Consider the following 26,439-nt stretch of genomic DNA (forward strand, 5'->3'; position numbering starts at 1 on the left):
AAGGGCTGGGACTGGAAGCGCGCCCTCTCCGGGAGCTTCGGGTCTGGGGCAGCCTGCGAAGGCGCGGGTGGAGGCCCGGGCGCGTCCCTGGGGGCGGGAGCCAGGGGCGGCCAGCAGGTGGGGCCTGGGGGCTGGACTCCGCCCTCCGCTCCCGCCCCGTTGGTCCGCTGCCGCTCAGTACCTGCCCCTCTCCAGAGCCGGAGCGCGATTGGTGGCGGCGCTTGTCGCTCGGAGGGGGCCGGGCCGCTCTTATTCGCGGCTCTCCCAGCCGTCGCAGCCGCTGCCGCGGTTCTCCTCGCAGCGCCGGCCGGTCGGACCGCCAAGGCAGCCAGCACTGGCGATGGGAAACGGTGTGGCCGCCGACACAGGCAGTGGCAAAGTTTCCCAGACGTACACATCTGGGCGCGCGGCTGCCGGCTACCCGTGACCCCTCTAGGAAGGGCTCAGGGATTTTTAATTTGGAAAAAATTCCACCTGGTTTCCTTTGTCAAGGTCTCTCCGGGTGGCCAGTAGCAGGAGCTGCAAACTTGGGCACGGCGGCTTCACCGGCAGCGGACCGGGCTTTGGAGAACCTCAGGACTCAGGTGCTGGGGTGCCCAGCGGCTCCGGACGTGCTACGGGGTGTGAGCGCGGGGGAGTCCGTGGCGCGCGACAAGGAAGGGCCCCCGGGAGCTCTATATGGAGGAAGGAGCCCAGAATGGTGTGCACCAGGAAGACCAAAACTTTGGTGTCCACTTGCGTGATCCTGAGCGGCATGACTAACATCATCTGCCTGCTCTACGTGGGCTGGGTCACCAACTACATCGCCAGTGTGTATGTGCGGGGGCAGGAGCCAGCGCCCGACAAGAAGCTGGAGGAAGACAAAGGGGACACTCTGAAGATTATTGAGCGGCTGGACCACCTGGAGAATGTCATCAAGCAGCACATTCAAGGTACGGGCGCCCCGGAAACTTGGGTCGCCCATGAGGCCCGGGAGTGGCCCGCGCGGCGCGGGGTGCGCTAGGGCTGGTGCGCATCAACTCAGCCACGGCGGGGCTCTGGGGCCGCAGATGCGTGGTAGTCGTGGGGCCTGAGTGTGAGCTCTTGCCTGCGTGCGGGACCCTCTGTCTGCGGCCGTGCGCGCTTCCCCGGGGCACACGTGTGTGCGCAGGGCTGCACGCGCGGATGTGTGCAGCTAGCTGGCTATATGGGGGCGCGCTGCGCACGTGTCCAAATGTGCGTGTGACTCTGGGCTGGTTGCTCGCGGGCTCTCGGGATCGCACACAAGTCCTGCTCAGAATGTGTGTGCGTGTGAATGTCTGTGTGTGTACAAGAGGGAACGCGCGCAGGCAAACGAGCTTTTTTGGCCACTGTAGGCGTCAGGCGAGATGCCCGCGCGGCGGCCCTGACTATTGGCAGTTAAGACTCGCAGGTTGCCGGACAATCGAGGCTAGGAAAATTGCGTGTTTCAGCCCCAGCCCCAGTCTTGCTGTGATCCCGTTGGTACGCGATGGGGAAAGCAAGGAGAACCGCTTGAACCTATAGCAGTCCCTACCCCCACCACAGCCCGCGGGTCCAGGACCCTCTCCAGGAGCAGGTATCAGCGCCGGCAAGTAGCGCTGGAGCTTGAGCTCTGTCCACTGTGGTGATGCTTCCGCCCAAGACTGGAAGAACACGCCCTGGGCTGCGCCTTCCCGGCGGAGCCGCCCAGGACCGGGTGAAGGCCGATCCCTCTGGTAGCTCCACTCTTAGGCCCTGGGGGCAGCCGGGGCGGAGCAGACAGACCTACCTGGGTTGAGTCTGAAGTGTAAGGTTACTCTGGTTGGGTGCGCTCCAGACCAGTGCGGAGGTCCAAAGGGAGGGTGGGGGTTGCAGGGCCCTCTCCCGAGGCGACCTGGTCAATGAGCTGTCAGAGGGAGGGGATGGAGTTCTGGGCCAGGAGCACTGGTGCCGGGCGCGCGCGCACACACACACACACACACACACACACACACACACACACACACGCCCTCATGTCCACACTTCTTCGCCTCCCCGCGCCCCCTGCTTTCTACCAGGCATGTGATCTTCTTAAGGGCAGGGCCGAGCCTAGTTCCCCTGTAAACCTAGCAGGCCCACCAGGCTGAGGGGCCAGAGCATGGCAGACCTTGGCAAAGTCGAATTGAACTGAAGTCTTCCCCCTCCTCCCCCGCCCCCCGCCAGGAGCACTCCCTTTTGTTTACACGTGGATGTCTGAATTTCAATCCTTGCACCTGCTGCCCTTGCCAGGGTAGAGATGGCTCCTCCGTCTGAATTTGGTGTTTCCCCGGGTGTCCAGAATAGTTCCTTCCCTGGAGAAGGTTCAGGGAGGTTCAGGTGAGTGCAGGAGACGCATCCACACCCATAGTGCTTCCTGACTAATGACTTCAAAACAAGCCCATGGCTTCGGCACCTTCCCAGAAAAGAGAGACATAGACAGCTTCTTCTTCAGACCTGCCTCTGCCTCTGCCTCTCAACCTGGCACTGGGCTTGGAAACCAATTTACCTATCTGTGAGTGCCTGTTGCTATTATTTCTTAGGTGTCCTTTTCCGTCAAACAGATCTTGATGGACTATTAATCAGCAATAGAAGTACAGTGTTTCCCCCAGGGTGATTCAGAATGTTCCCCGGGAGACACAAAGCCATACCTTACTTTGACATTTCTAGTTTGCCGACAGATTTTGAGATTTTCATTCACAGATTCTGTGTGTGTGTGTTCCTGGAAAATGATTCTCTTGTGCTTTTCTTTCTGGTCAGGCAGGAGGTGAGCAAGGTACTGCTCAGGGGATGCCATTAACCCCTGAGCCTGTCATGGAGTGGGTGCCTGTCATGTGGAATATGGATCATGTCATATGATTTCTAAGGTTCGACATGCAAACAAGCATAATGTTGAAGTTGAAAGCAAGCATTGTGATTTTTCTCCCCAGAAACTTTATAACTATGTGTTGTTCAGCACTTTGAAATCTATACCTGAAAAAAAGGAGGCAGGGTCCCTAAAACACATGTTGTTCCACTTGTACACATGCAGTGACCCCTGTGGGTATTCAGAAATAACCACAATCTCAAGACAGAGGGCCAAAGCTGCAACCTATAGGAAGGTAAGGAATGGTCAGTGACTTGGAAAGACTGGAAATGAGGCAGGCAGGGGCAGAGGTTACCAGGTTGGCTGTGCCATTATGGTGTAGCAATGACCGGCTGCTCCCTTTGCGGTGCTGGGGCCATCCTGAGCTGGGATTTAGGGAACAGAGGTAAAGGGCCTATAAAATTTGGGGCTGGTCAAGTGCAGCTCTCTGAAGGCAGAGGGTGGTAAAGGACAATAAGATCAAGCTCTTGTGCTTGATGGTACAAGCTGTTTATGTGTACCCCACTGTCAAGTTCCCTCTAGTCAGCATAGCCCTTAGAACAATCCAGTTTACTTTGCTGAGCTGGAGGGAATAAGGGGTAATAATAATAGCTAAAATTATATAGCACCTAGGATGTGTCAGGCCCTATTCTAAACACTTTACATATATTGACTTATTTACTCTTCACAACCTTATGAAGTAGGTAATATTCGCTCCATTTTACAGATATGGAAACTGAGGCAGGGAGAGGGTATATGATTTGTCCAGGGTCACACACTGGTGTGTGGTAGTACAGGGATGTAAGCTCAGCTAGTGTGGCTTCAGAAGTCTAAGTTCTTAGCCACGTACTAAACTGTCTCCCAGGAGGGCCCCAAGGTCCCTTGGAGTCCGTTAACAATGGTGGAAGTGGGTGTCAGAGGAAGAGACCTCAGAGGATGGCTGAGGGGTGAGGGAGTCAGCAGCCTTCCCACTTGGAAATGCTATAGATAAACTCAGGAAGCTCTGGGTTTTGCTTTGTTTCATGTCAAGAGGCAGCGGTTCCAGTCCCTTAACTAATGTTTGCTGAACATGCAGGACAGTCCCTGGCACATCCTACAGAAAGCAGCTGTGGGGTGAAAGTGTGGATGAATGGATGAGTGCAGATGCCTAGGGCCACGTTAGTCATTAATGAAAGTGTTACCACTCTCCAAAAAAGATGTTTTGCTTTGGAGTCTTGTTCAGGCTCCTCTTTTCTTTAGAAGGAAAGTCTCCCGGAAGCTGCAGATGTCACAAAATGTTCTGCAGGATGTTCCACAGGACTTGCAATTAGAAGAGGCTTTGGAGCATCACCCCAGAGGTCTGTTCTCGTCATGACTGAAAAGTTCATTTTCGTCTTGGGAGTTGCAGTGATATTTCATTTTAATTTGTTTTCTGATTGAATGATTTAATTAGATGGTGTTTGGGACTCTCTTGGGAATGTGAATTGCAGTTTTGAGAAGTTTTTTGACCAAATAGATGTTAAATGAGAGGGTGGATAACTTATGAGTTTTTAAAAAAAGCATCCCGGGGGTTTAGAAACACAAAGTAAGTGTTAGTAAGGGTCAGGTTCCCTCTATCTTAGGAGTAGAAAGATCTGATGGCTTGACATGGTGAGGTGGATGAAGCAAGAATTTGCTAAAGGAGTTCTCAATGTTGGAGAGTGCAGGAAATGGAAATGTTGATTCAGTTCTTATTTTGGAAGTTCCGCAAAAATAAAGATAGCTTTCTTCTTTTCTTAGTAGCTTTCTGAATATGGAAAAGAATGTGCCAATGTTTAGGAAAATATTTAAAAATGCATAAAACTGCCCATAATTCATTCTACCCTAAAAATCAGTTTGCATTTTGAGCATTTCCTTCTAGCTTTGTTCATTTGCCTCCATATTTCAAAATGAAGGTGTAGTCATGTTTTACATGAATTTTATATTCTGCTTTTTCACTTTCTTTTTGTTAATGAAGCGCTATTTTTTTCCATATTTGCTACATAGTTTATTGGTTCAACATTTATCTGTTGGAGACCTAATGTGTGCCAGACACTGCACTGGGAAAGTGATTGGGGATTATAGTGGTGAACTGTACATTAAAGACACTCTACAAGAGTACGGGCACTCTTGGTCCCTGTCATAGTGGACTTGTTTTCAAAGGACAAAGAATCCCTCTTAGTCGATGTGATCAGGGCTTCAGTTAGTTAATAGAAAAACTGGTTAAAGAGGAGAGTACAACAAAATATTACATACATGCCTTAAATATTTTTATTTTAATTTTATCCAAAATGTGCATTCATTTGCAAGACTCTTGATATCAGGCCAAAGTTTTGTCTTTGGAATGTATCTGCCATTTGGCGTTCTGTTCATCTTCCTTGCACAAACCACTCCCATAATGTCCTGTTTACAAAGTTTGATTTCTAGTTCTGTTTTCTTTAAAATTCATTGAACACTTAAAGGTGCTTATGAAGCAGTCTCAGCGTAGTAGCCTAAATTGTTACGATTTTTGTCTCATCTTTTGCAATGGTTTTGCTCACATGTAATTTGATTGCTTTTCTTTAACTGACTACCCTTTATAAAGGCTTTGCAAAGCACTTAGAACTTAAAGTAATTTTCTTAGAAACAATGCTCATCTTTTTAGCAGTCGTATTTCATTGGTTTATGTAATACGTGATTAGATTATGCTGTTACAGTGACAAGTACAAATAGTGTAAACACATTTGAGAACAAACCCACTGGACGGCTGGTAAGTGTACAACTCGACTATCTGCAGGAGCCGTGGGCAGTGGTACTAGAGACAAATAGGGTTTGTTACAGAGGGAGTGGCAAGCATAATTAATCTGGAGAATTGATTAAATGGAGAGTTTCTAAAGAGAACTTTTACTGTATTTTTAATGACTGAATAGTATTCTGTCATCAGTATACCATTACTGATTCAACCACTTTCCTATTATTGGACATTTGTTTTGCTATTATAATTAGAGCAGAAATGAACATCTTCACCTCACTGTTTTTTGATTATTTTTAAGGATGTCTTTCCAGAAGTGGGATTAGTACTGACTCAAACAGTCTGAACATTTTTATGAAAGATTGTTTTTTCAGAAGGAAAGCCTTTCTTTACAGCCACCAGTAGTGTATTGTTGTACCAATGTCATGGAGCCTGGCCAGCATTGGGTGTTATCATTCAAATTTTTCTGAGTAAATGTAATCCCTGTCAAATGCTCTATTCTTTTGATTTGTACTCCTTTGATTATTCTAGAACTTAATATCCTCCCCAACCCCTGATGTTTGTTTTATCTTGTGGGACTATTTGTGTCCTTGCTCACTGTTTTCTCAGACTATCAGTGTTTGGCCAGGTGTGGTGGCTCATGCCTGTAATCCCAGCACTTTGGGAGGCCAAAGTGGGAGGATTACTTGAGCCCAGGAGTTCAAGACCAACCTGGACAATATGGTGAGACCCCCATCTCTACAAAGAAGAAGAAAAAAAGACTCTCAGTGTTTCTGATTTGTGTATTTTACGTATTTTTTGATAAATAAATGTTTTGCCTGTGTCCTATGTTACATACATAATTTTAGTTTTACATAGATGCCTTAGGGCAGTGGTTTTCAAACTGTGTCCCCAGGAGCTCTAAACTTGTAGAAGGTTTGATCTGCGGCCTGAGAATTAAAACGGTTAAGTGGGGTCTCCCAGACTCTGCCTGTAGGTACTCCCTCCCATCCCTGCAACAACGAAACTCCACTGTCTTCTGTTTTCTATTTGTCGTTCTATAAAATATTTCATTTTTAAAAAAGGTTCTACTTCTTTTGAAAACAAAGTTGAAAATAACTGTTTTGGGAAAAGAGGAAAGATCAGATTGTTATATTTTTGTGAGGGATGATGGTGGTATAAAGAATTCAGGAGAGTAAATAAATCTAAAAGGAAATTGAATTCGTGGGTGGTGTTCTTGTAACATCTATTTACCCTTCTGAATACCATGATTAATAATGTATTACATTATGTGACTAATTTCTAAATCCATTATCTTACTTCATTGAGTCAAGATCATCCCAACAATGGAGAAATGGGTTATTAACTGCATTTTGTTTCCTGAAAGTTTATTAGTCATATTATGTGCATATGAATGCATACCAGGTCAGTAACAGCAGGTTGTTCGCCATGACTACAAATCATTTATGGTCCCTAAGAATCAGCAAATGTCCTGGGCTTGGATGTTTTTCTGTCTCCTATAGCTTTGGATGTCACTTAGAATTGCCTCATGTCCTTCTCATCTGATCTTTGACTTGGCAGCGTTTGTGAAAAAGAGGATGTGATGTTTGCTGAGTGCTTGAAGTTTATTTGAGGAAAGAGTGTCATTTAAATAGTAAAGCTATTTGTCCTCTGGAATGAACTGTTGCATGTGAAATTATATTAGTAACAGTGATTGACATTTTGAAAGAGTTCAATAGCAGGACTTAGGAGTTGAGCCTAATTACCTTTGTTAATAGTTCAGAACCACAGCTTTGTGAAGAAGAAAAGCCTTGCCAAAGGACACAACTTTTCCCCATGACCAAAGAATCTTCATTTTTAGCCAGAAGTGTGTAGGCTGTAAAATAAATGAATTCCACATTCTTTCCCACTCACTTGACATAAATTGTTATTTGCCCTTGATAAGTAAGTTGGTGGAGAATCTCAAGGAGAATTCAGAATGAAAAGTGTCAGAAAGCCACAGTCTGGTTTTGTCATTTATGAGGGCCTTGAAGGTCAGCTTTAGCCACTTGGGTTAGGCTGGCCTATGTTTTCCCAAAGGTATTTATAGGATTCAGAGTCACATACAGAGTTACTGGAGCATCTTCATTACCATCGTATAGGATTTCTGACCTCATTTCACTTGAATAGCTGAATGCTCTTGATATGCTTTGAATGTTTGTCTCCTTCAAATCTCATGTTGAATGTGGTCACCAGCATTTGAGGTGGGGCCTCGTGGGAGGTGTTTCTGTGAATGGCTTGGTGCTGTCTTCCTGATAATGAATGAGTTCTTGCTGTATTTGTTCATGTAAGAGCTGGTTGTTTAAAGAGCCTAGCTCCTCCTCCTCCTTCTCCTTCTTCTTCTCCTACTCCTCCTCCTCCTCCTCCTCCTCCTCCTCCTCCTCCTTCTTCTTCTTCTTCTTCTTCTTCTTCTTTTCTTCTCTCTCTCTCTCGCCCCTCTATCACTGTGACATACCTGCTTCCCTGTTACCTTCTGCCATGATTGTAAGCTTCCTGAGGTCTTCCCAGGAGCCCAGCAGATGCTGGACTTTGAATAGCTTGCAGAACTATGAGCCAAATTATAAATTTTTAATTTTATGATTTACCAAGCCTGAGGTACTCCTTTATAGCAATACAAAATGGATTAATACAAAGCTGTTGTCTTGATTTGGGGCTTGAGGGTCTCCTTTGGTTTGTGGTGGAAAGCCAAGCTTGGCTTCTTGTTAGCTGGGTTTTATCTAGGAGATGGGGACAGACAGGCTGTCCTGTGGAGAAGTACATTGCTGAGCAGTCCACTTGGAGGGATGTTACCCAGAAAGCTCCTGGAGGAAAAACCTAGTTGAATGTGAGTGATAGATGTAATCAGAAGGCAGTGTGGTGGGCTTTGGGGAGAGAGAGAATTATGCAAGAAGCTGAAGGGCAGAGGCCATACAGGTTGCCATACAGGCAAAGTGGCTGAGGTCCACTGGTGGCTAATCCACCTTCAGTGAATGGCGGGCCATGCTGTTTATGCTGGCCTGGAGTGTCTCTTGAAGGGTGGAGCTTCTGCCTTGGATTTGGCAGGGATGTGGTATTTCATGGCTCCTACAATTGCTATTGAATCTCACTTGCCTTTGGTGTTAGAGTCAGCTCCATATGTAATGCAATGCTTGAGCCCAGGGGTCCTTGAGGTTTCCCCCTTCCTCACACATATGCCCACATACAGGGCATGTGCCGTAGGGCAGGGCTAGGAGGATGCACCTCCTAATACATTGCATTCATTCTCACTCCACCCTTTCTTTTCCTACTTGAGAAAGCATATTAGTATGCAAGGGAATGTAACAACCTTGAAATCCCTTTAATTTATTAGAGTTAAAGCTAATCATTCATAAGCTTTGATACTTAAATTATTGTTACTCACTAATTACCTCACAACTGTTCCACAGCACGGTATGTTGTGGCAGTGATTGGGAATGACTGCTGTTCTGGAATCTTCTCTGTGGATCTGTATACCTTTTATAGACCCCTGTTGTTCCAGTGCAGCCAACTGGAACTTTAAGCAAAAGGATTCCTGGTTATACGAACATTTAAGCTTTGGTGGTTTTTCTGACTACACGATTATGGATTAAAATATGTTGCTAGACAGATCATCCCAGTGGGGATGCAGTTCTGAGATGTAGTTCTCTTTCACTGCCTGACATTCAATTTCAGTTTTGTGAAGGTTTATTTTTGGGAGATGAAGCTGTCTTTAATGATGCTAGTGGAAACCCCTGAGTGTCCAGCCACAATAAACATTGAGTGGCTTCCCGTATGGAGCCGCTGCTAAAATGTTTTTAGAGCCAACAGGCATACTTTGCTGGGCTACTTTCCATTGCCACCATCCTTTAAGAGCTCACAGAAATACAGTGTTTGGGAAGATCCAGAGAAGTGGCATCTACACTCCTCACCTTGGGACAGGTGAGAACAATGAAAAACGATACCTACAAAGGAGGCTTGTGGCCAGTTCTTTAGCATGAATAGGTTCATTCCACAAATGCGCTGAGTTTAAGTCTCAGAGCAGAGTTCCCTGATTAAGATTGTTGAGTGCTGCATCTTAAGAAGCTCTGGTGCTTTGTTGGGCTTCGCCAGTCTGACTTGTGCGTCCATCTCTGTCCCCTGGGAACTTGGAGTTAAAGGCCATTGAGATCCCAGAGGAGGAGGAAGGTAATTCAGGGACTCTGGCAAGACAGGATTCGAAGCTTGGCTTAATAAATGTTGTGCTAATGGCATCTGGAGATTTAGGAGAACAGTACCAAAATTGCTTAGGCCAATGGATATGAGAATTAGAAAGCTAAGGAAAGATTTGAAGTGACAAATGAGAATCCTAGCCAAACCCTAGATTTATTTTAAGAGCAACAGGCATATAGAGAATTAAAGATTGATTGTATCAAGGGAATGGAGGAAGACAGCTACGGTACTCCAGTATGTCAGGGACTGGCCCAGGTGCTGTCCAGGCATGATTACTTGATTTATGTATTTTAATGAACAAATATAGTTGTAATTTTTAAAATTAGCGATTCCTTTTCATCTTCACAACATAGTAAGGTAGAGTTTTTAGACGTAAGAAAATGAAGACTTAGAGAGTTTGTCCAAAGTAGGTCACAGGGCTGATGGGTGGTAGAGCCAAGAAGGGAAACTGGCTACAAAACCAATGCTCTCTACGGAATAGAAAGGAGGATGAACATTTCTCATAGAGAGGAATGAGAGATCATCTTATCAAAGATGGTGTTTGAGTGTAGGCTCAGAGGCCTCAGGTCAAGTGGGAGGCCAGGCAGGGGCTTGGTTTGCATTTGTGTCCACAAGGAACCTGGAGGGTAGGGTGGCCAGCAGTAGAAGGCCCTGGTCTAGCAGGGTGAGGGAGCGGCACCACAAAGCTGTGGACAACATTTTCTCCTAGGTCACTACGGGGCCTCCAGGAACTGGTCCTTGTCAAAAAAGCAGAGTGTTCCAGCTGCAGGCTAGAGCTCTTTCAGATTCATTGCGACTTTTGAGCACCCAAAATGTCCCGGGCACCGGGCTGAGTGCTTTCCTGTGCCCTGGCATAGTCACATGTCTTTCAGGGTGACCAGCTTATCCTGATGTGCCTCACGCTTTCCTGTTTAAAACTGAAAGTCCCAGGTCCAGGGAAGCCCCCAATTCCCTGGGCAAACCTGGAGGGTTGGTCATCCGAGGCTTCTCACAGTGGTAAATTCTGCTCCGTGTTAACTCCTAGCACCGGGGTTAAAATAGCCTTTCTGATCGTGCTGCATCCAGTCTTTGATCTCTGCTCTTGAACCTTGACTTGCTTGAAGGTTACAAAGAAGAAGGTGAGGGTCCACAGCCCCTTCCCCATTTTCCCTGCCCACACAGGCTGCCTCCTCTCTTCTTTGTTATTCCTTCCGCTTTGGCATTCTTTGGTTTTCAGCTGTCTGAGCCTCTCAGGATTTGTAAAGGAAGAAACAATTGCTGTAAAGGAAAGCTCTAATAAAGTGGTTTGGGCACAAAACATCAGCAGCTGTTTATTTGCCCAAAACAGTAGGAGTCCATATTAATAACCTTGTGAGTTATATGCTGGGAAGTTAAAAGTAAGCAAGAATCTTACTCAAGACCCACAAATGTAACTTTATTCCTTTATTGAACTAATCTCTCTTCCTGTTTATGCTGGTGACATTTTCTGTTATCCATGTGGAAGATCCTTTTTGATCTTCCATTACAGATTTATTTAGCTGTGACTTGGTTGGCATCCCAAGGCAGAGGGGTTTTCTGGTTTCTCTTTAGTGCAGTTACAATGCTTTGTGTTTATATGGTTCCTGCCTCAAAGGATTTCAACAATAAGTGGGACAGGCTTTGTCTAATTAATCATCATATTTCCCTGATGGGAGAGAAGGAGCTGTTAAGAGGAAGGGAGAGTCTCGAGAAGGCTTCAGATCTGTCAGTTCATGGGCTTGGAGAAGTGAGTCTTTTAACGTTTTGGTTTCTTCCACTTCCAAACCTCATTTTTAATAATAAGTGGATCCTCTAATTTGCATTAGTTTCTAAGAGTAAATGGAAGAAGGTATAACATGTGGGAATTATGACATGGAATGTCCAACTCAATAATTGGGCCAGGCCTTTTATTTTGTGAGAACCTGGGGATTTATATTAGAAGAGGAATCCAATGGAAAGTGCATAGAAGAGATCAATCAATCAAGAATGGGAAAAAAAAAAACAACCGGTGAAGAAGGACTATAGAAAAATAGGTCTGAATTTGTCTGGAGAAGAAATGGGAAGAGGAAGAGAATTAATGTTTGCTGAGCATCTGTGATGTGCTGAATACTTTACACCTGTCACCTCATCTTAACCGCATAAGCAGGCCTGTGGGATGGTGTTATTATCCCCATTTTACAGATGAAGAAATTGAGGCTCAGTGACTGTAATGAGTTTATCCCAGGTTTAGCAGCTAGTAACAGATAAAAGCCCATTACCACTCTTAAGCTCCTTAGTAAGGGGCGAAGGGCCCTCTTGTTTTTCTGCTCCTTTGATGTTGATCAAGAGAATCCTTTCTTTTAGTAGAAACGTTGAGACTGGAAGAAAACTTTTTGAGGGTAGTGAAGTCCTGAGGTGCGTTACCAAGTGATTAGTTTGGCAGCCTCCTTTCCTGGGGAGGTAGGAAGATGACTGTGCCAGGAGCTGACCTGGGCTCAGCTCTCTGGAAGATTGAGAGAAACTCTAGGTATGGCGTTTCTCTAGGCCAGCTGCATCATTTTTTCTTCCAGAAGCAGACTTAGCATGAACAAGATCATCTCCACTCACTCAGGCCATAGCTTTATTTTGGGGGTCCTCCAGGCTCAGGGCATGGGGTGGGGTAGGGGACCATAAAAGGGGGACTGGTCTACACAAAGTCAATAGCAGACATGGCCAGGCCTTCCGGGAACTTCCCATTTAATTGAGGGAATGGAATATTTGGAGTTAAATGTATGAAATGGTGGGCCCCTAGCTATGTGGGCAGTTGTAGGAGGTGAACACCAAGGCTGGCATTGTTTATTGTGGTGTGGGAATGGGAGGAAATAAAACCACCGTGAGGAGTTGGGAGAAATCGCACTCTCCTCAATGTTGGCTGGGAGTTTGACAGTGGCCTGTACCCCTGCCTTCTTTTGGTATGTGCTCAGATTCTTCCCTTCCTTCACTGAACAAGCATTTATTGAACACCTGTGCTGGGGATGTATCAGTGGAATCAGGGCAAAAATATGAGGGACTACAATTAAACGAGGAGGTGGTCAGGGGCTCTGCTATAAGCAAAGACTTGAAGAAGGTGAGGTGTGCGCCGTGTGTATGTTTAGAGGAAGAGAGTGCCAAGCGGTGCGAACAGCCAGTGCAAAGCCCCTGTGGCAGGAGTGTGCCTGATGTGTTTGAGAAACAGCGGCCAGTGTGGCTATAGCAGGGTGATGGTGGGAAAAGGGGGCAGGGGAAGAAGCCAGAGAGGGGCTGGTTGGGAAGCCGGTTGTGCAGCCTCAAAGGCCACTGCAAATGGAATGCTCTGGAAAGACTGGGGAGCTACCAGAGGGGCTGAGCAGAGAGGCATCAATGCAGGCTGTTCTGTGGCTGCTTCCTGGGCACCTCTTTTGGGCTCGGTACTGTGCCAGGCATGGTGGGAGATAAAATATATGCAACACGCTCCTTTTCTTTGAAGAGCTCATAATCAGGCTGAGAAGACAAAACAAGAAACAGTTAAGGATCTTTTGCAAGCTAACTCATGTAATGAGGGTTAAAATTGAATTCCAGAAGAGCGAATTGTCAGAATAGACTTCATGGAGGAATAGGGACTAATGACGCATCTCTGAAGAATGAGGAGGATTTAAGGGAGTGGAGTAAGAAAGATTTGGAGAGGGCTAGTTATGAAATAAATCCAACAATTACCTTCAAGAGGGAAGCCTGAGTATCTCAGCTAGTGTGGTGGAAAAGAATGTGCAGGTAGTCATGAGAATCAGTGCTGCTGTTTACAGTTTGGGTGACCTTGGGCAAGTCTCTTCACTTGTAGTGCCTCAGTTTCCCCAACCATAGAAATGAAGACAATTGACCAGGCGCTGTGGCTCATGCCTATAATCCCAGTACTTTGGGAGGCTGAGGCGGGCAAATCACGAGGTCAAGAGTTTGAGACCAACCTGACCAACATGGTGAAACCCCGTCCCTACTAAAAAAAAAAATACAAAAATTAGCTGGGCCTGGTGGCAGGTGCCTGTAATCCTGGCTACTCAGGAGGCTGTGGCAGGAGAATTGCTTGAACCTGGGAGGCGGAGGTTGCAGTGAGCGGAGATTGCGCCATTGTACTCAAGCCTGAGCAACAGAGCAAGATTCTGTCTCAAAAAAAAAAAAAAAAAAAAAAAAAAAAAAAGAAATGAAGACAATCGCCCCTTAACGATTGTAGGATTGCTCTGCTGATCAAATGAAGTGATGTGCAGGCAAGCAGCCCCACCCTGTGTATCAGGTGGGAGTTATTGGGAACAACATGTTCCCCTTTTCAGTCTTCCTTCATTCCCTCTTTCCTTCATTCCAGTTTTGCTTGTTGAAGCTCACATAGAAAATACGGTCAGGAATATATTTTCTGGTTGTAACACCTAGTATATCAGATTTAGCCCCATTTCATTGCAGTTAGTTAGGACTTTCCCACATGAGTCAAGCCTGAGATGGTCATAAGTTAGGCTCCAGGGGAGCCCAGACTAATGCTGGTCACATCTCAGCTGAGACATCTTGGAAGATCTGCTCCAGGGCATCTTGGTGTCACTGACCGCTGCTCTGAAGTTCTGAGCCCTCCAGACTGGGGGCCTGCCCTTGTTTGTGGAAAAATATTTGTTTTGTAAAACCTTTACAAATTTGTTTTGTAAAACCTTTTGTAAAAACTTGGCATTGCAGTGGGCAGCAGACAATGCCAGGAATGTGCTGTGTTGGTTGAAACCTTGGCTGGTGGAAGAGTCATGCAGGGTGTCCGGTTACCTGCTGGGTTAGTCTCATTTCCTAGCTCCTTGGTGAAGAGTGTCTTCTTGAGGACAGATTTTTCCTTTTCTTCTATCTCACCTTTCAAACCAAATTGAAGCCACATCAGCCTATCTTCCTGCCAGGATGAATTTGATTTAACTCAAAGCAATGTGACTTATAATTTCAATTGCAGGCAGGAAGGTGTGATTTAAGACAATTGTCAGGAAGATTCAATTTAATCTTTTCTTTCTTCCCCCTCTACAAAATGTGCATTTTGTTGAATGATATAATTTTGATATACATTCTTTACAATTCAGAGATAGATGTAGTTCACATTGGGAAGGTACACTCTATACTTTTTTATAGCACTTATCTATTTAAAGTGCTTTTTAAAAAGATTTCTTTCCAATGATAGCAGAAAACTGAGGGATGGTTTTGCCTCTTTACTAGAGAGAATTGTAGCAAATCATTCTGAAACTTTCCAGGCAGTAAACTATTTCTTGATTAACAGGGGTTATTTTGGTCACTTGTTAAGATACTTGCCTTAATGAAACAAGAAACATAATTATTTTATTTACCAAAATGGAGCAATTGTGAATTTTGCTTATTTTTCAACAAGAGCCAGCTGTTTTTAGCAAAATAGGCATAAGTATTTTCAAGTTTGTAATTACTTCAGAAACACAGAAAGTATGCATTGATTTTTGTAAACAGAAAATTAAATGTCTTCTTTCACTCTGGTCAATAGTGGAAACTTTGAGTATTGTGTTGCACAGCTCAGTGCAGTCACTTTCTCTTTCCTCATCTATCAACAAAGAAGGGTAAACCTTCCTACTTTTGCAGTTCTTATATCATATCCCACTGGTGAAGGTTCTTGTCTAAAGGCTCTCTAGTTAGAATCAGAACATGTTAGAGTTGCAAATAACATCAGCATCCTCCCCCTCAAACTGTTTGCTGAAGGATCCAAGACCCAATGCAACTTGGTGAATACCCTGAGGACCCTCTACTGGGTCCTGGAGGCCCTGGGTAGGGTCTAGGGATCCTGATTTGAAGTCTAGACAATTTTACTGTACATCCAGTTGCTTCCTTCAACTTCAGGAGAAACTTGTGCACCAGGAAGGAAAATCCTTATTTGTTTGTTCTCAGATGAAACCAGATGCTTATGGGACAAAGAGGTGGGCAGCTTTTCAGGGTCTCCCTTGGATGGGGTCTCCTCTCCCTGGCCTGCTGACCAGGGCCTGACTTCGGGTCCAGGCCATGCATGACAGCTCCTAGTGATGCTGCCTCCGTGTCTGGGAACAGACCTTCTTCCCAGTCCTTCAAACCAGAGTGATGATTCAGATAGAGGGAGGGCAGAGATTTTATGTCAAGGAGAGGAAAAAAGAGAGAAAATTCACATTTATCAGCCGTGTACCAGGCATTTAGCACTGTTTAATCCACTTCATATTATTTAATCCTTGAAATAAGGCTGTGAGATAATTAGCCCCATTTTACAGATGAGAAAACCATACTATCCTGTAATTATTAGTCTGCTTTTCTCATTAGACTGTTGATTACTTAAAGGCGGAGACTGGGTCCTGTTTTTCCTGTTTTCCAGTTTGTCACACAGTGCCAGGTATACAGTAGGGGCTAGGTAGGAGTTTGTTGAGTGAATACATGAATAAATAAACCAGCCTGCCTAAAACCTCTCAGTAAGAGGTGGTACTAGGATTCACATCCAGACCTCTGGCTTTAAGGCTGTCTGGAAGGGAAGCCCAGGGACAGAAGAGCTGGCTTTCATTCTGGCTTTGGGGATGGCTTCTGAGAGGCTGTTCTATGCTATCCCTTTGGGTCAGGGACAGAACGCTCATGCTTCTGGGGTCTCTCTCATAGCACCTCATAGCTGACACTGCTGTGTCAAGATTTAATCAAAGGAAAGCTGAAGCTCAGTGGTGTGTGTGTGTGTGTGCGTGCGTGCGCGCGTGTGTGTGCATGCACACGTGTGCAGTGTGCTTTCCGCACTGAGCTCTCCCAGGGATCAGCTGGTGAGAGAAGCCTGAAGCCTTCAGGGGACCCTGGATGTCTTCATTTTAATAAAGCTGTCACTTGTGGTCACTTTCAAACTAAAACAGTCTAGTGGGTACAGAAGGAAAAAAGTAAACTGCACGAAAAGCAGAGAATGATGCCAGAAAAGATGCAGGTAAACAGGGCGTTTCTGCTTCAAGAGGAGAGACAGCACTGAAGTCATTTAAATTGACACCTGAAGAGTCGCTAGAAAGGAGAAAGCATAGCTTCATTTTCAGGAAAGGAAACAGAGTGCTTGGGGACCCCAGCGGTAAAGGGAAGTTGGCGTCTGGCTTTCCCTCTGAAGTGGAAACAGAAGGCCTCCTGTTGATCCCGAGGCCTGTGGGAACCTCAGAATGGACTCCACCACCTCCGGGTGTCTTCAGGCTGGCGGTGGCTGGCGGCCTGGCAAGTTAGGACTTGCTGTTCGCACTCAGAAGAGAGGTGTGAGGAAAGGTCTGCACTGAGGAGGGGGAGCTGAGAGAGGGCAACCCCGAGGTCAGAAGAGGGTGTTTCTTGCTTGCCTGTGGAAATTCCTTGAGGAGATGACCGAGGTGTCAAGCTGGGCAGCCTGGACCTCCGAGTTATCTGCTGGCCACCATGGGGATCGCCCACCCATGGGTGTGGGTCTGAGTTTGGCACTGCAGGCCCTTCTCCACTTTCCCCAGGTGGGAAATGGACGCAGCAAAAGTTCCTCCTCAGACTGCCTGGCGAGCACAGCCCATTAGCAGGAGCCTCAGACAACTATGATTTTTCTTTTCCTATTATTCTCTGATATTTTCAATTTGAAAAGAGACATTTAGGCAGTAGGGTGGAAGAGGGCATAGTAGACATAGGGGAAAAATTGAAAATGTCATTTAAAAAGGACTATTCCATTCTTTTTTTTTACCTCAGCAGACAGATGGCTGTCTCACCTTTTGCTCACAGCCAGGAGCAATAGCCCGTGGGTCAACCGAGGAGAGCAGTGATTTTATTTTCCTTTTCATTTCAAACAGATTGTGTAACCCTTGGGGTGTGGGGGACCAGTGGAATGAAGCTATGGGCTGGGAAACTAATTATGCCTCCGTGCATGGCTGAGCTAGTTAATACCAAACTGTCATTGAGGCTGATTCTTCCCTGGGGCAGAAAAGCTTCCCAAATTCCTTATCTCTTTCTCTTTGCCTTTTGGGTTTCACCAGTTTGAGAAAACAGGAGCAAAATTCAGGAAGCTTCTCAAAGCTCTGAAATGGTGCTCTGCATTCTGGTTGCTAAGGCTGCATTCTGATCCACATCACCCTTCCCTCCGCCATGCAGACTTGGTGCCAGGCGGGGTCTAGAGTCACTTGGACTTGCCTCAAATCCTGGTGCTGCCTTTTACTGGTGTTGCCAGAGGCTGCCTGGGTGTCTAGGGTTGGATGCAGATTGCTTGTCCACCCTGTCCTTCCCCACTCCCCAGCAGTGTGGGATCAGGAATGGGCTACCTGAGTAGTAAGCCTCTCTCACTTCACTGATTCTGAAACTGAGACCCAGCTGTGTGGATGGTGTGGTCAGCCCAGTGCCACTGATGGAGACCATGCACAATCAAGGAGAATAAGACATTGAATAATGCTCTTAATGGATTTTTAACTTATTAACCAAACCAACACAATCTTTGAAAAATGATATCTTAGTCTGGGCTGCTATAACAAAATACCATAAACTGTGTGGTGTATTAATAACAGACACTTATTTCCTCACAGTTCTGGAGGCTGGGAAGTCCAAAATTAAGGCATAGCAGATTCAAAGTTTGGTGAGGGCCCAATTTCTTGCTCATAGATGGCACCTTTCTGTTTCACATGGTAGAATAGACAAGATAGCTTTCTGAGGTTCCTTTCATAAGAAGAGTAATCCCATTTCATGAGGTCCACCCTCATGGCCTTATCACCTCCCAAAGGCCCTACCTCCTAAAACCATCACCTTAGGGGTTAGGATTTCAACATATGGATTTGGGGAAGGGATACAGACATTTAGATCATGGCAAGTGGTTACACATATATGCGTAAGACACGTTGATTTACTTTATGATAGCAAATGTTATGCTTTGCAATAACTCTGATTTCAGTAGTTTCTGTCCCCCTTTTCCCCTCTCGGGAGACCTTAGACCATGCAGTCCCCAGCTAGCCAGATGTCTCAAATAACACTGGATCCAATAAAATCCATAGATCTTTTTAAGGAGAGAAAATGAGTTTTAAATATGGAGTGGAAACATTTAAAAATATAGCCTTTTTGACAACATGAAGATTATGAATATTCAGTTTGGACAGAATCTCAAGCAATTAGGCAGATGCATATTTCCAGGGAGGGTATGTTGCTCTGATGGTTGAGGGGGTGGGTGCTGTGTATCATTTCAAAACTGGATTTCCTTGGAGACTTCAAAGTTTGATTTTAGGAAAATATGGGAATGAAGTCTCAGAGACAGCTCTATACATTCCCCCACCTTTCGCAGGCCACACTCCCTTTGGCCACATCCATACAGTTAGGCTTTAGCTGAGAAATCTGCTAAAATCTAGAAAACTCTCTAGATTCTGAATGCTGAGGTGGTAACTGAGCCAGTGTTGGAGCAAAGCAGTCTGTTTACAGCCTTGGAGGATGGTTCTTATGTGGCAACACTTAGTCTTGGCTGTTGGGTATTGTTTGTTTAGAGCCCAGTTTTCTCCATGTTGAATTCTCATTAGAATTAAATTGATTGTCTTGGGAGAAGCACCAAACACAAATTGAAATGGTTGATGGGAAGGTAACTTAGAACTGCCCCCTTTCAAAGAAGACTTTGTAGCAGCCAATAGTCCCTTTGAACTTTTCAGGATAACCAGAGTTTTTAGCAATTTAATATTCTCAGGTTGTATGGGACAACCTGATTTTAAATATTCTGATCTATTTTCTATAGAAACCATGTAAATGAATCATAAATTCTAGTATTTCCAAAGTTTACCACCCATTTTGACTCTTGTACCTGGAAGCAGCGCAAAGTTCTTGCCAGACCACACACCCTTATTTTTAATTCAGAAAATATGGTCAAAGTGAAGTAAACAGAACATTGATAAATAGAGCCAGCTGTTCTCTAAATGATTCTCTCTTTTTTTTGCAGTGCAAACCACAAGGGGTTAGGGAAGAACTGGAATGGCAGTGTGAGGAGCTCTGTGGGTCCTTTGCCCAGTGAAACAACATAACTGGTAAAAATTATTAAAAAAACACTCATTTAAAGTCCCTGGAAATTGCCCTGAGGGTATACATAAAATGAAGAAACACTCAAGAAAATCTATTAAATTTTAGTAATGACAAGAGTCTGGGACATTTGAGCCATGATCGCCCTTCCACCTCCAATTCCAGCTCAATAAAACAAAAGCTCTTCTCTGGACAGATATGAACAAGAAGATGGGATGCTCCTTTCCCACAGCTTCCACTCTAGGGCTATATTTTTCTCCCAGAAGGGCCAGGCCACCAGGATTTCTCATGTCTCCCAGCTCTGTGTTGTAGAGCATGGTTGAGTGGTCTGGGGCCGCCCCTACTTACAGGGTGGAAACTTTACCCTATGTTGAGAATACTAGGCCCTGATTGCCCCCATCCCTGGCTCACATGTAGGGTGGAGGTTTCATAACAGGAGAGACAATTCAAGAGGATCAGTGACTACCATGTCCACCCAGCACCCCACTCGTACAGCAGGGATGTCACTCAGAGAGAAAGAAGTAGGCTGCTATTCCTACTCCAACTCTGCCCAAGGATAGGGGCAGCCTGTAGGAACACAGAGATTTGTAGTTTTGACTTTATTTGGAATGGAGTATGAGGAGATCCAAGCATAAAAGCAGTTTCTGAGCATTTAAGAGGAGGCTAGTAGCTCCATAATAGCAATAAAACAGTGTAGGCCAGCTAGACGACCTAGCACAGTAAGTTCTCCTATCAACACAGTAATGCTGTTGATAGGTTCTTAGAAACTGTGAGTTTAAGCAAATCAGGCAGGTTCTCAAATAACGTTATTTCCTTCAATGTTGTTTTGTTGATAACACTGATGAGGAAAAAAACAGGTTTTGTTATACGTTATATTTTGCTTAAAGTCACAGTTCCCAAGAATCTATTGATGATGTTAAATGAGGACTTACTGTAGTTTAACAGACATAATCAGAGAAAGAGACATTTCCTATGGTCAAAGAAAGCCTCAAAAACTGGCCTCAAAGAAAATCCCTGCCAAAAAAAACCTCAAACCCCAATTTAATTGGATCAGACTGTGGAACAATTTATGCCTAAAGGCACTGTTGAAAACAATAGAGCAATCAGGTAGCAACTAGTGGAGGCTAACAGCTGGAGGTGAAACCAATCAGGCAGTCCAGCCAGAATTGTAACAGGGAGATAAGCAATAGAGACAGTTAAAAGGAGCTCTGCTAAAATCACTATCATCCTAGGGAATTTGATAGGGAGAATCAGGACATTGTGCACATGCCCAAGGTCTCACCTTCAAGAAGTAATATTAGAGACTACACACTGTTGGGGGAAAAGGAATTCACTGAAGTAGCCTATTCAATGCAGTAAACAAGTAAACAAGTATACAATGCAACAACAAGAAGTCCTTGGGTGGGGGATTAATCAGTATTCAAAGTGGCTAAAATATAGTATCTAAAATGTCTGGTTTTCAACAGAAATCTAAGAGGCATCAAAGCAGATCATAGAAATTGTCTTTCAGGACACCTAGATGTGAGACTTACCAGAAAAAGACAGCAAAGTAGCTATTACGTATTTGTTCAAAGAACTAAAGGAAACTATGCTGAAAAAATTAAAGGCATTGTGAAAATGTCTTACAAATAGGTAATACTAATAAAAAGATAGAAGTTATGAAAATAATTAAGTGGAAATTCTGCACTTGAAAAGTATAAGAAATGAAAAGAAAAAATCACTGGGGCACTTAAAAATATATTTGAGTTGGCAGAAGAAAGTATCAGCAAATTTGCATATAGATCAATAGAGATTACAACGTCTGAAAAAAAGACTGAATAAAAATATGCAGAGCTTTAGAAAAACATGGAACACCATTAAATACAGCAATGTTATGTATAATGGGAATACTTGAATTAAAGAAGAAAGAAGCCAAAAAATATATGAAGAAATAATAGCCAAATACTCCCCAAATTTGAGAAAGAATATTAATCTTTATATCCAAGAAACTCAACAAGGTTCGTATAGGATAAAAACAAAGAAAGCCATGTCCAGACACATCATAGTTGAAATTTTGAGAGCTACAGAGAGAGAAAATCTTGGAAGCAGTAACAGAAACACCACTTATCACCTACAAGAGAATACTGATAAGATTAGCAGCTGAATTCTCATCAGAAACAATGGAGGACAAAAGGCAGTGGGATGATATATTCAAAGTCTGAAAGAAAAAAAAAGTTAACCAAGAATCATTACACAGCAAAACTATTCTTCAAAAGAATAGTTGAAGATAAAATGAATAAAAAATAAAGTCATTACCAGAAAAAAAAAAACAGAATTTGTTGTTATCAGGTCTACCTTACAAGAAATACTACAGATTGTTCTTCAGACTGAATGTGAGTCACACAGGACAGTAATTCAAATTCACAGAAGAGACAAAGAGCACCACTAAAGGTAATTATATAAGCCATTATAAAAAACAATGTCTTTGTGTATTTCTCCTCCTTTCTTCTCTTAACTGATTTAGAAAGGAATTGCATAAAACAGTATGCAAATGATTGTGCTGCTGAGCTTATAACATATAGAAATGTAATATATATTAACAGGAGGCACAAAAATATGGAGGAGGGAATATAATTATATAGGACTAAATTTTCTGTATTTCACTAGAATTAAGTTAATGGACTTGGATGAGTCAAGAGGTATATTGTAAGCTTCAGACCAAACACTAAGAAAATAACTCAAGAAGTAGAGTTAAAGATATACTAAATGTTCTCATCACAAAAAAGATAAGTATGTGAGGTGATGAATATGTTAACTTGATTGAATCACTTTACAATGTATTTATATATCAAAGCATCACATCATATGCTGTAAATATATATAATTTTTATTGGTAAATTATACTTTAGTAAAGCTGGGAAAAAAGAAATGTTAAAAATTATTAAGGAAATTAAAATGTTGTACAAGAAAATATTGACTTAATGCACAAGAAAGCAGTAAAGGAGGAAACAAGGAACAAAAAAATATATGAGATACAGAAAACAAAAAGTAAAATTTCAGATATAAACCCAACTATATTAATATTAACATTAAATATGAATGGATTAAATGATCCAATTAGAATGTAGAGATTGTCAGATTGGATGAAAACACAAGATGCAACTACACATTGTCTACAGGAGACACACTTTTGGTTCAAAGATATAAATAATTAGAAAGAGAAAGGATGAAGAAAGATACAGCGTGCAAACAGTAATTGTAAGAAATCTGGAGCGGCTATATTTAATATCAGACAAAATTGACATTAAAACACAAAAAGATTACTAGAGATAAAGAGCAAAATTTTATAATGATAAAAGGATCAATCCATAAGGAAGATACAGAAATTATAAACACATATGCCCCTTAACCACAGACCCCTAAAATACCTAAAGCAAAAGTGGAAAAATTTAAGGGAGAAATAGACAATTCAACCTTAATAGTTGGAGACTTCCATACTTTCTTGAAATAATGGGTAGAACAATTAGGCAGATGTACTAATGATGACATAGAGGATTTGAACAAAAGTATAAACCAATTAGACCTAATAGACACTTATAATTCACTCTATTTAATAACAGCAGAATATACATTTTTTTCAAGCATATATGGAAAATTATCCAGAATAGACCATACCCTAGGCCATAAAACAAGCCTGAATAAATTTCAAAGGATTGAACTCATCCTCTGAAATGAACAAAGTACATTCTCTGGCCACATGAAATGTAATTAGAACCATTAACAGCAGGAAATCTAGAAAATTCAAAAATACATGGATATTAGATAACATACTGCTAAATAACTAAGGGATAGAAGAAGAAATTAAAAGGAAATTACAAACTATATTGAGATGAATTAAAATGCAGCATACAAAACTTACGCAGATAAAGTAGTATTTAAAGGGAAATGTATAACTATAAATGTCTATATTGAAAAAGAAAAACTATCTTAATAACGTAACTGTGATAGGTTGACAAAAGGTTCTCCAAAAGATATCCATGGTACAGTCCCTGGAACTAGTAAATATTTTATTTGAAAAAAGAGTCTTTGCAAATGTGAATTAGTTAAAGTTTTGAGATGATGGGTTTATCCTGGATTATTCAGATGGGCCCTAAATTTGATCATCAGTAACCTCCTAGGAGAGAAGCAGAGGAAGGTTACACACATATGAAAATAAAGGCTGATTTTGGAGTGATGCAGACACAAATCAAGGAATGCTGGCAGCTACCAGGAGGTAGGAGAAGCAAGGAACAGATTCTCCTCTAGAGCCTCGAAAGAAGTATAGCCCTGCTGACACCTTGATTTTGTTTCAAGTAAGACTGATTTTGGACTCCTGGCCTCCAGAATTGTTAGAGAATAAGTTTCTGTTGTTTTAAGTCATTGGGTTTGTAGTAATTTGTTATAGATTACAAGAGACTTCAACCTTAAGAAACTGCAAAAAGAAGAGCAAACTAAACCTAAAGTAAGCAGAAGAAAGGTAAGGATTAGCACTGAAATAAATGGAGAATAGAAAGCCAATACAGAAGATCAACAATACCAAAAGTTGGTTCTTTGAAAAGGTCAATAAAATGGACAGAACTTTAGATAGACTGACAAAGGCAAAAAGAATACTCAAATTATTGGCTGGGTGCAGTGGCTTACGCCTGTAATCCCAGCACTTTGGAGGCTGAGGCGGATGGATCACAAGGTCAGGAGATCGAGACCATCCTGGCTAACACGGTGAAACCCCATCTCTACTAAAAATACAAAAAATTAGCTGGGCGTGGTGGCAGGTGCCTGTAGTCCCAGCTCCTTGGGAGGCTGAAGCAGGAGAATGGCGTGAACCCAGGAGGCGGAGTTTGCAGTGGGCTGAGATCGTGCCACTGCACTCCAGCCTGGGTGACAGAGCGAGATTCTGTCTCAATAAAAAAAAGAATACTCAAATTATGAAAATTAGGGATGAAAGGCAGGACATTGCAACTGACCTTAGAAATAAATGATATACCAAAAAATTATTAGGCAACTTAGATAAAATGGACCAATTCTTAGACTGACGCAAACAACCAAAGTGAACAACAGAAGAAATAGAACATATAAATATGCCTCTTAACAAGTAAAGAGGTTGATTTGTGATTTTAAAAATTCTCCCAAAGAAAAACCCAGGTCCAATGGCTTTTCTGGGTAATTTCTACTAAACATTTAAGGAAGAATCAATACCAGTTCTTCATAAACTCTTCTGAAAGATAGAAGAGAAAGGAACACTTGTCAACTCATTTTATGAAGCCAGTGTTACCGTGGTATCAAAACCAGACAAAAATGTCATAATGAAAGAAAACCTCAGACCAGTATCTCCTATGAATATAGAAACAAGAATCTACAACAAAGCGGTAGCAAACTGAATTCAGCAACAAATAATCAGGACCATGCACCATAATGAGTGGGAATTATTCCAAGAATTCATGGTTGGTTTAACATCTAAAAATTAATGTTACACATAAAATATTGATGAAGCATAAAAACCACATGATCATCTCAAAAGATGCAGAAAAAGCATTTGACAAAATCTACCCTTTCTAGATGAAAACACTCAATAAACTAGGAATCGAAGAGAACTTCAACAACCTGATGAAGAACATCTACCAAAAACCCCGTGACTAACATCATACATCATTCAGTCAAAGACTGAATGACCACTAAGATCATTCAATATAAGGAACAATAGAAGCATATCTGCTGTCATCACTCCTATTTAATATTATACCAGAGGTTTTAAAGAAAGTAAAGCTATCTCTGTTTGCAGATGACAAAATCATGTATCCTAGGGAATCCGCTAAAAATCAGAACAATAAGTGAGTTCAGTGAGGTTACAGGATACAAGATCAATATAGAAAAACGTTTCTATCACGATCAGTGGGTAATCTGAAAACTATAAAAATCATGTATAATAGAATCAAAAAGAATAAAATGCTTAGGAAGAAATTAGGAAAAAAAGTGCAGAACTTGTACTCTAAAAACTTGTTGAAAAAGTTAAAGAAGACCTAAATAAATGGGAAGACATCTCATGTTCATGGACTGCAAGACTTAATATTGTTAAGCTGGCAATACTTCAGATATCTTTATCAAAATCCCAGCTGGTTTTTACACAGAACTTGACAAGCTTATCTTAAAATTCTTATGGAAATTTAAGGTATACAGGCCAGCCAAATAATCTTGAAAAACAAAAACAAAATAGACAACTTACTTTTTTTGATCTGAAAATGTACTACGAAGCTACAGTAATTAAGGCAGTGTGATACAGGCAGTGTGATACAGGAATGAGGATAGACACATTGATCAATAGAATAGAATTGAGAGTCCAGAATTAAGTCCTTACATTTATGGTCAATTTTATTTTGATAAGGATGCTAAAACAATTTAAAGGGGGAAAAGAATAGTCTTCTAACACATGGTGCTGAAACAACTGAATATCTACATGTTAAGAATAAAGGTGTCCCCCATCTCACTCTATCCACAAAAACTAACGTAAAATGGATAATAGAACTAAATATAAGAGTTAAAATCATAAAACTCTTAGAAGAAGACAAACCTAAATCTTTGTGACTTTAGGTTAGGCAAAGGCCCCTTAGGTATGATACCAAAAGCACAGTAACAAAAAAAATGGATGAATTGGATTTGATCAAATTTAAAACTTTGTATATCAAAGAATATT

General features: G+C 42.7%; 1 protein-coding gene across 3 annotated transcripts in view; it reads left to right on the forward strand.

Annotated features, from left to right (window-relative positions):
- Window positions 1-227: 227 nt before the first annotated feature.
- GALNT18 (polypeptide N-acetylgalactosaminyltransferase 18) overlaps window positions 228-26,439 on the forward strand; it is a 365,529-nt gene continuing 339,317 nt past the window's right edge. For all 3 annotated transcript variants that reach the window (XM_050757416.1, XM_050757417.1, XM_050757418.1), the window contains exon 1: window positions 228-932. In XM_050757416.1, coding sequence (XP_050613373.1) covers window positions 698-932 — 235 coding nt within the window. In that variant the 5' untranslated portion in view covers window positions 228-697. The remainder of the gene's footprint in view (window positions 933-26,439) is intronic.

This window comes from Macaca thibetana, chromosome 14, assembly GCF_024542745.1.
Source record: "Macaca thibetana thibetana isolate TM-01 chromosome 14, ASM2454274v1, whole genome shotgun sequence".
Taxonomy (NCBI): domain Eukaryota; kingdom Metazoa; phylum Chordata; class Mammalia; order Primates; family Cercopithecidae; genus Macaca; species Macaca thibetana.